General features: G+C 39.7%; 1 protein-coding gene across 1 annotated transcript in view; it reads right to left on the reverse strand.

Annotated features, from left to right (window-relative positions):
- Positions 1–4: 4 nt before the first annotated feature.
- The window catches only part of AMPH (amphiphysin), a gene marked incomplete at its 3' end in the record, with an annotated part of 56,224 nt that continues 41,217 nt past the window's right edge, over positions 5–15,011 (reverse strand). The window contains exons 14-18 of the mRNA XM_031060860.1: positions 13,121–13,153; positions 11,686–11,736; positions 9,544–9,657; positions 3,728–3,784; positions 5–64 (exon numbers count right to left, since the gene is read on the reverse strand). Coding sequence (XP_030916720.1) covers positions 5–64; positions 3,728–3,784; positions 9,544–9,657; positions 11,686–11,736; positions 13,121–13,153 — 315 coding nt within the window. The remainder of the gene's footprint in view (positions 65–3,727; positions 3,785–9,543; positions 9,658–11,685; positions 11,737–13,120; positions 13,154–15,011) is intronic.

Consider the following 15,011-nt stretch of genomic DNA (forward strand, 5'->3'; position numbering starts at 1 on the left):
CAGCTCCTGCTGCCACAGCTGCACTCTCTTCTGACACCGCAGTGCTCTCACCAACAGGCATCACCTAAAAACAACAGAAGGGAGCGACCTTTCAGGATAGGAGTTACAGATACTTGCTGGAGAGAGCATGGGCCAGCCTCTGCTACATGACCTCCCTGTCTGATGCTGATCTATGGTCTTGAGTTCTCTGGTGTTCCTCTTGACAAGCTTGTTCAGAAAAAACTGATTAAAAGGTGGGAGAGAGACATTTATGAAACCTCACCAGGCAACATTTAGCAGAGTCCTCAGGTGTTATGAGTGGAGTAACTGTTTGTCAAAGCTGTTTTCCTTCCCTTGTCTTCCAGCTGTATTGTGGAAGAAATTTACCACTGATTTTTCTGCAGAGGAGGAGGAGCTTGCAAACTGTCTAGGGGTCCACAGGACCCTGCTAATGGAGTCTCTTCTTGGGAAGAGCCTTCAAGCCTTCTCTAGCTAGTCACCTACCTCACCACAGACCTTGCCTGGCTTCAAAAATCTTAGTTACACATTATTTTCTAACAGAGAGACTTACAAATGAGGTAATGTCAGGAGAAGTAAATATATTCTACGTCTAGGTAAGTATCAGAAAAAAATTAACCACAAAGATCTATACTTATGTCAGCATAAAAAAATACATTAAAGCCTATTCAATCTGGCTGTGACTGAATAATTTCTGATCAGTCTGTGTTAAGTAGTTAATGCATGATTTATTCAAACTCATGAAAAGTGCATAGAAAAGTATCTGCCTAAATCCTTCATCCAGCAGAAACTGTTACTTGTAGTTGTGGGTAACTCAAAAGGTTATTGTATTCCCTATCTATCTGCTCCCCAAATTGTTACTGTCTCTTTAAGATCCTGCAGCTGGAAAAACTGGGGCAGGACACTATCGTGGGCATTGTTGCAGTCTGCCCTAGCAGGGCAGGTTGTCTCCCTCTTGCTGCATGGTTTTTGCTTTGCTAGCTGCCTGGGCTTTGCTTAAGCAGAGGCTTCTCCCTTTCTGGGTTCTCTTTTCGTATTTTTGTCTTCTTCCTTGTCTTGGAGAGACTGAAGTTGGAGGCTTTAAGCTGCCTTGGGATGAATTCCGCAGGTGCCCATCTGCAGTCGAGGTATCGCGCCGCCAGAAGCAGAGCAGCCCTGGCACTGGCCCAGACTATTGTCAGCCGTGAGTGGCTCTGGCCCAATTGCTTTGCCTGGCCGGCCTGCCCTGCTGTCTCCTGTTGTGAGGAGGGCACTGACCCCAGAGGGGCTGTCAGGTCTTCTTCTACCACTGGAATTGCTCCATTAGCTCCTGCCTTCCTGGGAGGGACTGGACGCCATCCTGTCCCTTTGTCTTTCCCATGCAGTTGCCCCTGTCAGGCACTATCTCAGGAAAGGGTGTTTGCTGGCATTTTGGATCTCTGTTCTCACGGGTTCATAAGATTTAGCTATTTTGTATCTAGCAGTTATTTATTGTTGGCTTTTGCCTGTTGCTGTTCAATTTATTAGCAAACTGTTATTTTTCACTTGTATCTACTCATATTCATTCCTTAGTGGCAGAAAGGGATTGGTTGAACCTATAATGGGAGGTAACTCATTCCAGAGTGTTCTCCTTTTAAACTGTCTTAAACCAAGATGCTTGTAATTCATGCATCCCCCTAACACCGGCATTGCTATATACTGCTTATGGTAGCATATTGGGTATACACTTAAAATGGATTAATCTTATGGTTTGGACTGTTGAAGGTAAATGATGAAACTCATTGTTTTAATCGAATTAACTTCAAGACAGAATTTTTAGCTTACAGCAGATGGCTCAAAGATAAAGAAAAAACACTGAAGGAAAACTCTTTTTGAGGTACCAATGTCAAGCCACAGGGGCAAAAAAAAAAGGATCATCCAGTATAATGAGGGGTACGATAGAACCACTCAACTGTTTTAATTGCAGAGATGTGAATTTTTCTTTAGCCAGGATGCATCTTATCCACACATTTGAACTCTCATAACATTACTGTTAGCTCAACACAATGCCACAGATTCAGCAGTAGCAATAATGAGCCCAGGAGAAGGGGCCCAAGCCTGTTGCTGGAGTCTGCCAGAGGAGGTCCCTCAGATACATTTATCTTCCAGAGGTGAAGTTCTTGCCCCATGGCTGGATTTAGAACAGGAATGGGTAATTTTTATGACAGTTGGTTATAATCACAGCTAAGCTATCTAATGTCAAGAGAGACCAATCATCAAGTTTGAAGGAATGCATCAGTTGCAGTGTCTTGGAAAATTCTGAAACAGTACTGAATAATTTGTTATGCAAGTTACAGAGTAGCAAAGGGACCATGCACCATTAACAGTCAAATACTGGCTTAGCAAATAACTGAATCTCTTATGGCAGTTCTTCTGCATACAGTAATACTGTTTTAAACAGAACATGGGCAAATTCACTCTCAGAGAGTGAACAAGTAGTATCAGAATAAAGGGGGAAGATTTCAAAGACAGCCTTAGTGCTAGCACAACTATGAGGCATTTCTTGCATATTTCTTCTTGAACCACACTTGTTGGGAGTGACAAGGCAATGCTTGAGGAACAACACAACACTCTCTTGCACTAAGTCCACACCAAGCTGGCCTTGATCTACCACTCCCACTCTGCACTTTCTTCCAATGCAATTCCACTGGCTTCCATGTGGATGTGGCAGTACTGGTGAGGAATACAGCACCAGTGAGTCCCAAATTCACTTCCAAGTGACACTGGTATGCCCTACAACCACAAATATATCCTTGGCTCTAGCAGACCTAATGCAGTTTTACAGCACGACAATGAACCTAAGCCTGGACAGATGAACGTAGCATGTTCTGAAACCAGTTCATTTCCTTTTTGTATATATCATGGCACCAAAATGAGTAACAACAAAAAAAGCAGATTGCTAGCACTGAGATACAGATTGCTAGCCTTGAGATACAAATCCTGAGTGATTAACAACTAGGAATTATTTCCCAGTCCCTATTTCTATTCCTGAGTTTAATATGCAGCCAATCCTCTTGTGCTGCACTCTGTGCATGTTTGAACACATTGTAGTTTCACTTCAGTATACAAGGATTCAGAGTAAGTACTTTAATCACCCCTAAAGAAATATAAGCAACATGCAATCATTCAAGTCCACATATCACAGCCTAAAGTATGTCAATGAGCTTTTAAATTGCTTTGTAATTTGATTTTAACTGTATCTAATAATGCCAGACTATGCTTTAGCAAACTAACTCATAACATGATTATTTCCAAGTATCTGTTTTAGCTCAGGGCATATTGTGCTAGGAAAAAGAAATTATTAACCATATGTTTTTTAAATAGAGGAATTTACAGAAAGTCTAGGTAAACAAATAAACAGAAGTTTGTAGGAGCTACTGGGAATCTATGCAGTGTATTTCCAAATGTCAATAGAAACAGCATTATACCTCCTTTAGCCATGGAGCTGCTTTATTTGCTGCCCTGAAATATTTGCCACTCTATACTGCTGCAACAGGCAGCTTCTAAAATAAATCCCACATTGAATGGGAGGTGATATGTTAGAATATATGCCATGGGTGGAGATATATCTGTGCAGTGTTAGACTTGCATACCACAGCTAGGTTGCAGTTGCATGGTACTGGCCTGCCTATTGATGACATGCAAATGACAAATTTTTTGCCATGGTTCAAAATATTAAAGCACAACCACACTCGAGTCTATTCATATGTACCTCGCTTTCCTTCTCGGCAGCTCCAGTTGCCTCCTTATCTCCTGCCTCAACATTCTCCTGTATAAAAAGGAAATATGGTCATCACCTTACACATGCTGAAGCAATGGCTGCAGAGAAATTGGTATCAATCAAGCTAATGGAAGCATGCCATGTATGGATGCAATTATATGAATGGCTAAATGAGCTAGTATATACTATCGATTAGAAAGATACTGCCCCATATAATCTGAAATAGAAGTATTTATGTGCTAAAACAAACCCTTTACATATGTTATCATCATTCCACTGGAACTATTAAGGAAATTTGACTTTTACTACTACCATTCTCATAATAGCACCAGCTTTGAAGAATTTTTTAGTAAAGAACCTTGCAGTCTCCACCAAGCTCAAATTTCTGCCACTGGTGACTCATACTGTTTCCATTATCACCTGCTGCTGTTTCTGTAATTCACCAGGGCCTCAGTGTAAACTTCATAAAATACTACTTCCACTCATGTTGGACTGCAGCTCATTTAAAGGGGCTGTTCAAATGATGTGGGTCACAAAGTTTGGATTTTTTTCAGAACCACACACATTCAGTGATACATGCAGCAAGTGCCTGACATTAAAAAATTAGACATCAGTGGTTTGCCAAATCTGACACTCATTTATGTGTTCAAATGATTGAATGCACTGACCAGTAACAAGCTCCTCCCAAATAGTACTTGTTACTTGTTACCAGCACCAGGTACTTTTCTAGAAAAGGTCAACAGTCAAAACCACTAAAATTCAGGTTTGGTGTGGAATGGTTAGAAGTGCTTTTTTTAGCTGTTCTGGTTTGACTTTCTGCAGACATGGCTATTTCTAAAGACACTCTCCTAAGCAAAAACAAGTCAAAGCCCTGGTATGGAAATCAATTTTGCTAATAAATTTTGACACAGCTAGGTCAGATTTTTCTACAGAGCTGTAAGGGTGAAGAGAAGTTATGCAAACATACTTGGGGGCATGGTATATTGGAGTGTCTGCTTTGGCAGTCAGGAGCCAGGAAACCTCACATACTCAGGCTCCAGCTACCTGCCTTCACACACAACTGTCACGTCAAAATTCCTTAAAGTGTCAGCTGAAATGGTTGCATATTTCTTTTTCAATAAAAGAATGGTGAGTTACATGCAAACTTCACATCACTCTTTTTTTTTTTTTTTCAAGTCTAACCTAGCATTGCTTGCAGTCAGTCATAAGCCCCAAACATGCTCAGATGCCAGAACAGGGCAGCTGCTGACAGTAGCGTTGCCAAAGAAATCTCTTAGAGCCTTATCCCTGTTAAAATTGCAGTGTTATATAACCTTTTAAAAAATGATTAATTCCTTTTTTTCTTGTCAAGCTTCTGCTATGTGGTCTTCAATTTTATAGTTTGAGGAGATTGTAGAGGGTCTTAAATAGAAAAAAACAAATACCATCAGCAGAATATAAATATTTCACACTCTAGTAATGTATGTAAGCACAGAGCCACCCAGAGAAATATTTTTTTTCCTAGAGCAGAGCAAACTGTTGCCCATAAAAGCATTATGTCCAACTGCAAGTCAGTACACAGATGACTTCCTTAATTGCACTATTAAAAAGTGCTGAATTTCTGCCAGCAGCTGTATTTACAATTTGCCTTCAGAAATTAATATAATCTTGCACTTCAAAGTCAGGAACATGTTGGCCTTTTTCATTTTCTTAGTAATTCCCTGGCAATATTCTCTGGTAAGAATCCCACCAGCACAGCTTTGGGTATCTTTGCAGAATGATTTAATACACACATATGCATATTTTTGAATAAGAACTGTTTTCTTATTAACTAAAAGCACAATTTTAGTTGGAAAGGTGAGAGTAAGGAAAGCTTCTTTTATTTCCCAAAGCTTGAGATTTCCTGAAGCTAATATGACTATTGTGTACTAGTCAATTTAGTAGCATTTTGCTTTTCTGATTAACTGGAAGTTGGGATTTTGTGGGTAATGGAGTTTGAGAAGAGAGGCATTATAAACTGTATCACTTTTAGAGCATGAAGCCCTAGAAAAAATGATTACTGGAATAACATTAGGGAACTAACACCCTGGTTCCAGAGAGAAAAATCTGCTTCTGGAGACTTCAACAGAAAGACGCTATTCTACATCAGTTCTCTCCTGTAAAAGAGAGCCATATATTTTTAATGGCCTTATGCTCCCATTTTTCACCTGTACTTAGCTTCATGCTCAGAATCTGGGCACAGCTGACTGCTCTTCTGCATCTAATCATTGTATTGCTCTCCCAAACTACACATTCCACCGTTTGGGCACTGTGAATAGTACCTAAAGTGGGATTGAACCCTAATTAGATACACTTGGCTGCAGGCTGTTCCCTGGCCTCTGCTGTACTAACTCTGTCTGCAAAGAGCTTATCAGGAGGTAGCTTCACGTATGCTTATACTACTCTGAAAACAACAGCATTTAGCTGAGTGTCTGACTGCTTTAATGGGAGAACATCAGAGTCCAGGCAGGCATCAGACCGAAAGCACTAGGAAGCTTTTTCCAAACTAATAAGTGCAGTGGAAGTAGAAAAGCTGATCTCAAGCATTATGTCTCACATGCAGGAAAAGAAGAAAGGGAAATAGCAACATTTCATAAGCATTCACTTTATTATGATGTCCTCATGACATCTTTGCTTGAATGTGAAAAATTATGGTGAGAAGGGCAGTATTATTTGAAAAAGAAAGAAGCCAGTGGTTAAGGCATTATGTCCTTCAGAGTATCTTTTGGATTTATAGCTGCCTTTGGGGATGCTTTAGAAACAGAAAAACAACTCCTTCTGTGTGGAGAATTCCATGCATAAACTGTTTACCACGGTTAACTTTTCTTCTGTTGGCACACATGGTCAGCCTGTCCCTTTAATTACCATCTTATCCCCTCCCCAAAAAAGATCAACTGTTGAGAGCTACTAATAAAAACTTTATTTGTTCTATGGCACTGGAGATCTGAAGGACCAAGACAAAGATGTGTAGAGATCCTAGGCAACAATTCTGATGAGCTTTTCTAATGCAGTTTTGCCAATCTTGATCAGGCAGACTATGAAACAGCAAACTGAATCCAAAATGCCCAGACGGGCAAGTAGTACCCTATCCCCTGGACCATTCTATCTATAATTTAAATGAACACCCTGCCAGAAAATTTACTGTGAAGTTCCTACAATGAGGGATCTGTGTCATAATTTTTCTGGGTTAATGGGATAAGACCAGAAACTTACCACAGAAAAACTCAGCTGAGGACTGGCTGTCACTCCACACTGGAAGCAATTAAACTCAATAAAAGATTCCCAATTAATATTTTACAATTCTACTTTTAAAGGAAACTGTCACACATAAAGCAAATGAATGTAGAAGTGCTGCTGGGAAATGACATGTTTTCATCTTTTGCAATTCCGTGTACTTTTTCTTAGCTTTGAACATATTTATCATTAATCCTAATCTTCAAAACTCTTATTTGCAAGTCTTGGAAAACCCCCTCTGAAATAAAAAGCCTTTCTGAAACAAATGCAGTCGCTCCATTTCAGGCATTTTTAAAACCAATGCTTTGGGTTTTTTTCCCAAATTAGTAAGGACAACATGATTTTGAATTAGCAACAAAACACCAAGAACAAACCTAATCAAAACTGTTTAACTTCTGTTTAATGCCTATGCTCCTCCTCTTTGATTGCTCTTAAATCATCTGTCTCTTGCATTGTTTATCTCTGCCTCTCTTCCAATAGCTCCGCACTCCTGTGACTCAGCCAGAGCAGCTGACAACATGACCCAGAACTCCTCAGCAGCAAAATAGATCAACTGAAAAGGTCATGCCAGCCAGCAAGAAAATGCATGGTACTGCAGAGACTGTTTAATTAGTGCATAAGATGTGCAACAGGCTTCAGAGTATTGCTTTGTCTTAGTGCAGGACAAAAATGTTTCCTTTTGGAAAAATGGGGAACTTCTTTTACATTTTTTTCAAAATAAAACCACTTTTCTGGCTTCATTAATATCTGTTCTTCCACATTATTCCCTGCCCTGCACTCATGGGAAGAGAACAGCTCCAGATCAATGACCAATTTTCCATCTCTTCTCTCTCCACCTTCCCTCCCACTTTCTTTATTCCAAACCATCATATTTAAGTGAGGCATTTTTATCAACAGTCTGACAAAAAAATGTGCCTCAGATAGGTAATTTCATTTTTTTGCTTTCCTACAGAGCTGACAACATGAACTGAAAACACATAGAACGGGAGAACCTGGTCTACACAGACCATGAAGCTTTCTTCATCTAGTTGTGTCAGTAGAAGGGGATGATCCTGAAATAATTTCCTCCACTGTGAACCATGGAGCCAAGCAAAAGTGAATTAAAATATGAAGCAAATACTCAAAATTCATGCAAGTGTAATCAGAACTAAACCTAAATGTAGTTCTGGGGAAGACACTGTGACTGCTTCCCTCCATAAGTCCAATGCTGCTAGGTGTCCCCAGAGACCGGGTAAGGCTGGACAGAGCCAGGAATTATCTGTCCTTTCCACCACAGTCCTGCAGAACAGCCCATCTAGTCCTGCCCAACTCTCCTCACACAGTAAATTATTTTTCCCTGTGTTAGAAAGAGCTCAGTAGCTTGATATCTGATAATTAGATATCTATCCATGCTCTCTGCTGCCACATTTGTAGCTGCATCTACAGGTACTTCCACTTTCTTCAGCTAATTTGCACGTACATTAGCTTAATATTGATATCCATATGGAAGTTATCAAGCACTTACTGAAAACCACCTAATTTTATGGTCATTTGGGTATCATCATCCCTGCTTAGCAGCAGAAGACACACAGGGTCTCCCCCAAGTCCAAGTGCAGCTCAGCAAGCTTAAACCTTCTCTTCTAAGAACACTTATAACACCAAACTATGCTTGACAGACAAAGAGCACAGTTATGTATCTTCCACCAGCTTCTGTGGCAGAGGAACTGATACACAAAACAACTCCTTTTTTCCATCCAGTTTTTCAGTAGTAATCTTCATATTCCACCAGCAACTCATTAGAGCCTTTGAACATATTATTGTCTTCAGGAAAGCATGAAAGACGTCAGACTACAAAAACAGATGCAGTTTTCATCCAGGGTTTCTTAGCCTGTGAGTATCATCCACCACCAAGACTTTCTGACACTAGTGTGTTGGATAAAAAGAATATGCAGTGAGATACCTGTATAAAAAGGGATGCTAGTCAGCAGGGAAACTCCATGCCTACTGTCTCAGACCATCTCTTAATTTTCAGTGATATTGGATGCATTGGTTTGCTCCTCACGCAGAGCTGTAATTTCTTCTTCATCTGAATTCTGACATGTAAAAAGTCTCCCAGCTGGTGTTTTATGTCCTCTCTTTGGCTCAGAACTGGCTTCTAAAACTCTGAACTCTGTAGACCTACTACAATAACTTTTTAACGGAATTTTTCTGGTGTAGTAAGGACCATACAAGATATACATTATCGTAGTGCTTGAAATGAGAAAATTGCTAATAATGTAATTTAAAAATGGCACCAATTTTTTCCCATTCTGAAGTTCATCTGACATCAAACAACTTGTGAAACCACAACCACTCAGCCAAACTTGAGTCTAAGATGCCCAGCGTAAGAGGAATGACATTTTAGGGCTGAAAGGGGCACATGCTGGAGAGGCATGCTGTGCCACAGCAGGCAGCAGAGAAACTATCCATGGAGGATGACAGTGGAAAGAATGGCTGAAATGCAGCAAGCACATTCACCATAACAAAAAGTGGCTCCAATGAGGCCTGGGAGGTGGCATGGAGGACAGATCACTCACCACAGCCTGCTCTGCTGGCTCAGCAGGGATGGCCTCCTTTTCTACAACAGCAGCAGCAGCAGGGGTTTCCTCAGCCTTAGGTTCCCCAGGTGGAGTTTCTTCAGCCTCAGTTTTCTGTTATTGATTTTTAAGTAGATAGTGGAAAAATTGTTGAGCATATGATGTTGGGGAGGAAGGAGGAGAAAGGGAACTGTGCCTGGCACAGTGCTGCTTCAGGCTCAGTCTTGCCAGGCTTTGTCCCCAGTAAAAGACAGCATGAAAAGGGCATTTTCATCATCAATGTTCTCTATGTAAAATGAGCCAGTCCTACATGCCTCCCTCACAAGGAAAGCTTCCTGAGTTACAGTGAGAGGTAATGGAAGTGGGGGAAAGCACCCAGTTTGCTCAAAAATGTTCCAGAAACTGCTGGCAAGGCCAGAAATTGAAACTGGCACCCATGTGTACCAACCCTAGTCTTCAAACATGACTTTTAAAAATTACCTCCTCCTCCCTGGTTCTGTCTGTTCTCAGACAATATACCCTCCTCCAGTGAGGGTAAGAAGCAATGAACAGAGAGTGAGACTCAAAACAGTTTTTATTTGCACAAACAATGACTGATTGAATACTAGCAAAGAATTCTAGCAATCACTGCTGTTTTCTTATTAAAATGCATTTTCTCTTGAGCTCTTAATCACCTACAAGGCACTCATTTATCAACCTACTATTGGGATTTCCACCCTTTTAAATTCTGGCCTCAGGTTGTTTTCCAACAAGAGGACCTATAAAATATCACTAGCCTTGCAACATGTTCAGTCTTGGGGCAAAAAAGCTCACAGCAGAAGAGTGATCTCCAATAGAGACATTACTCTGCAAATACATGCACCTAACAAGAGGAGAGCTCCAAGCTGTGCTCAGCAGATTTGATTTATAAAGATGGCTGACTCAATCGGATTATCATAAACCAAACTGATTAATTTGCCATGAACAAATTGCTCAGCATAATATGAAGTTCAAAAACAATTGCTTTGCAGTTGATAACAGGTTGCTGGCTAGAATGTGATATCTCCTGTCATGAAGAGACAGCTTCTATGAAATTCTTTAACATCTTCAAGACCTTCTCCTCCTGATATTTTTCAGGGGAAAAAAAAACCCAAGCCTCTCAATTCTTTGCATATACTCCTTAAGAAGGCTGATTTTTAATGACGTACAGAGAAGTCTGCCTATGCAAGGCCTTCAGGAATTGGCACAGTGTCAAGGAGCATTCACTTGTATATTATACAATACTTTACAAAAATGTCTCTGTGTGCATTAATGCACATTAATGACAACTGTAGAGAATTTCCTAAGAAATAGGACTGAAATGAGAAACATAAAGTAGATTTATCCCAGGTAATGTGTTTCCTGACATTTAATGCTGGAAAACTCTTTCAGACTTAAAATCACAAGTAACATAGAGCAGACTACATTGATGGGCTTCAAGTCACTTGTGGAAAAGCATACTTCAGATGACTTACCACATTGCAGCTATGAGTAAAAATACTCTCACGATATTCAGTAACCATCATGAGCACAACCACCACATTAAATAACATTAAATATCACCCTGCTGCTATTAATTCACTACAGCACTCACCCAGCAATGCTGTTATTCTCGTCCTTGTCCAGGCTAAGCAAAGACTGTAAGAGGAGCTAAGAAACTGCCCAGGTATGATCAATTCTGAGAAGATTGTGCCCTCCTTAGAAGTAGACTGTGCCCACTACTGATATGGAGTCGATAAAATTACAGCAATTTTGGAGATCTGTAACAGCCATCACGTACTATCCAGTCCTTGCTGTACACTGGACCATAGTACTCATTCAAGTATTTTCTTAAATGCAATTAACAGCCAAACTGTTTGACTATACCTTTATAAAATAAACATACCTTACAATGTTCTGGTTTTATTTTCTTTTACTCTGTGCTATCCTTGTGAAAGATTGTTTCAGTGAATATGGATTTACAACTACAATGGTATCACCAGCTCTTCCAAATGGAAGACTTGCATAAGGTGGTGTGATTTAAAGGACAGACAAAAAAAAAAAAGTGAAAATATCTTTGCAAAATGGAGAAATTTTACCCTTTTTGACAAGACATTTTAAAAGGAACTAAAAGTCACAACTTACCAAAGGCTCTTCCACATTTTCATTTGATTGCACTCTAAATGCAGAGATATCCTAGACATAGAAATGAAAAACAATAATGTAAAAATATTTGAGACAGTATATTTGCAGGCGTCCATCAAAGACCTGATTTTTTAATGGTTTATTCAGATAAAATCATGAAGTACGTTTACATAGAATAAGATGGCAAATAAATGGAACTAAAATGATATTTATATTTATTTACATTATCTGAGTACTATTAATACTAAAACTATTATTTTTTCAGTTTTATATTCAATGTTTCTAAATCAACATTTTTCACCTCACTAAAGGTAGTGAATACATGTGATTCATCCCCTTCATTAAATACATTTGATTCACAAGGACTTAATTTAACGTGCAATGCATTTCTAAGTTGTAGAACTCCGAATCCTAGATTACACATGGCTGTGCCTGCAGAGTACACCAGCTGTAAGGTACTTCCCTCTTGATCATGGGCTTTTATTTGAATAATAATTATAGCAATTACAAATACGAAATTTTACCTGTACTAAGCAGAAAAATAAAGGTGTTTCCCTACATCTCGCTCACTCAAAACCAATTAATTTGCAAAATACTGCTGGGCCAAATTATTTTCCTACCACAGAGGAGAGAGAAAATACGTATTTTCTCCAGATAAACATTTTGACTTAATTATCAGATCCTTGTGCTTTGCCCCTTCCATCTGGAGCCTTTACTACACTCAATACCCTGGAACAGAACGGTTAATCATAGGGAGACTCATTTCCATCCTCGTGTAAGCTGAACCTTTTTGGGTATTTTTAAAATTTGGTGTACAGGGTGTGCTGTGGTTGAGTCAGTCTCTAAGAGAATGCTGGAAAATAATGAGGCCCTAGGTAATCCACCTGAAATTTGGGATCTTAATACAGCATGGGAATCTGAAAGCATAAACACGGTGTGTTTATGTGCTGTATCTCTGTAATACGTACCACAGACTCACCATCAGCATCACAGCAGATAAATAACTTAGGTTAAACTTTGAGAGTAAAATGTATCTTAAGTGAAAATGAAGAAAAAAATAAAACCCACTACATATTTATATATAGAGTTACTAAAAATAGGTGAAACTGAAAATGTGCTTTACAGGATTTTGGGATTATGAGAAAAATAATCCACAAAAGAGCACAATAAAACAGCTGTACTAGCCATTTTAGGAGAAAATAGCTGTCCCACTAAGGTAATCAGATTTTTTGCTTTAGACTCAGTCCTAAGGATATTAGAATCTTTCTAGCAACATCTAAGAATTTCTGACAACAGACAAGGTCTGGATTTGAGACAGAATGATGTTTCAAAGCAGCTTGTCTGTAGAACAGATTTCCTGAATATGTATAGCCAGTTCTAGTGCCTTTCTAATAGCACAGAAAAAAAATTATCTCAAAGCTTGTTTATTTCTTACCTGTGCAAATCCATTAAATGCTATGGTGGATGCCTAAGTAGAAGTGAAGATCAGAACAAATTATCATTTTTTTACTAAATCTGAACATGAGTTAAAACATTTTTATGTGCAAAATAAAAATGTAGGCCAGACATTAAAAAAAGGAACAAAAAAGAAAAAAGAGAAAAAAAAAAAGAAGGGTAAGGCAGTAAGAAATTTTTACAACAGTGGTATTTGATAACAGACATCACAGGTTTAAAAAAAATGACAAAAAGAAAAAGCAGAGTACCTTAAATATTTTTTTTAAATAATTAAAAAAAAAAGACCAGGTGCATTTAAACATCCACAGATAAAACACAAAAGCTGCCAGACACAATGTGTCTTCACAGTTCAATGCTTCATTCACCATTCTGAAATGCATTGTTTTCAGCCTGCTTGAAAGGCTGCAGGGCACCACACCATGAAGAGTTGCATGGCAATTTTTCAAAAAAAAAATAGCATGGACTTAGGAAGGGCAGTAGGAAACACACAAATGGAATGTTTTTAAACAAGCTTATGCATGGCCTAAGGAACTCTTTGTCTAGACTACACTACACACTGGGGTAGGTACCTCTTCTTTATCAGCCTCAATTTCCTGGTACAACAATCCATATCTCCGGTTAGCAATTTCATCTTCAGATAAATCTGAGTTGTTGGTCTCATTGTCTTTAGGACTAGTTGAACTCTCGGTGCTAGCATTTCTGGAATTTCCCATTTGAAACAGAGACAAGGGTCTAGCTATCTCCTTGCTTGGTCCAGGATTGCTAATGCCAGCCTGCTCCCCAGGCAAACCTTGTTTTACTAGTGCCTCCTGAATTATGTGGCCTGTGCTTGCACCTACTTCCCCCCAGCTGTTATCAGCAGCTCCTAGGTCTTCTGTAGACCATTTATTACTAATGCCTAACCAAACATTTTCCACGTTACCTTCCTCTGAGTTTTGCTGCTTGGGGAAAAAGGGCCAATTATCCAGTCCATTGGCTTGGCCAGCTGACAGACTAGAAAAACCCCAGGAATCATTAGTAACTGCTGGATCCCAGTTTGCCAGCCAGGGCTCTGTTTCCAAGACTTCAGGGACACCACTGCTAATCACTTCAGTGACTGCTGTTGCTGTCCTACCTGTCACTCGGTCATCTGCATTATCTAGGCAAGGGTTATCACAGCTTGTGCTGGCAGCATTAGCTGCCTTGGGCAGCAATGCCCACTGTTGTTCAGCAGCAGCTTGACCTTTAGTACCAGTACTACCATTTGGGAGGTGGCTGATGCAATTATCTTCAGTTTCTTTACCAGACTCTTCTGCATTGAATAATTCAGCATCACATAGATCACTTCCAGTATCTGGAGGGTACTTGCCTGTATGGTCTAGGTCAACATGTGCCCTCATGTTTATACACTCCATGGATGTACTCTGTCCAGTACTACTGTCAGCTTGATCTAAGGCCTCCTCAAATGTATTTTCATGGTCCTCATCCCAGATACCAAGGACTCTCTCAGGTTCAGAGCCAGTGCTTTCTATAGTCTTACAGTTGTACACCCCTATTTTGTCCCCACTTTCCAGCCCTGTGCTCAATGATGGTATTTTTCTATCCTTCTCCTCAATCACACTGACCTGTTTGAATTCTTCTTTTGTAGAGTTTCCTAGGTTAGCACCACTATCTCTCCCAGTATCCCCATAATTATCTTCAAACTCATGTAAATCTTCTACCTCTGTGCTGACTAAAATTTCAAGATCTGATTTTGCTAAACCGTTACGAAATTCTGCCTCACTGTTTCCTTTGGTTTCATAACCTTGCTCTTCCAGTTCCTCTGTACGTTCTACCTCCTTGTAGTTAGCTCCAGTATCTACCTTTTCACTTGGCTTGACACCTGCCCACTC

Source organism: Geospiza fortis, unplaced genomic scaffold (assembly GCF_000277835.1).
Source record: "Geospiza fortis unplaced genomic scaffold, GeoFor_1.0 scaffold265, whole genome shotgun sequence".
NCBI classification, from domain to species: domain Eukaryota; kingdom Metazoa; phylum Chordata; class Aves; order Passeriformes; family Thraupidae; genus Geospiza; species Geospiza fortis.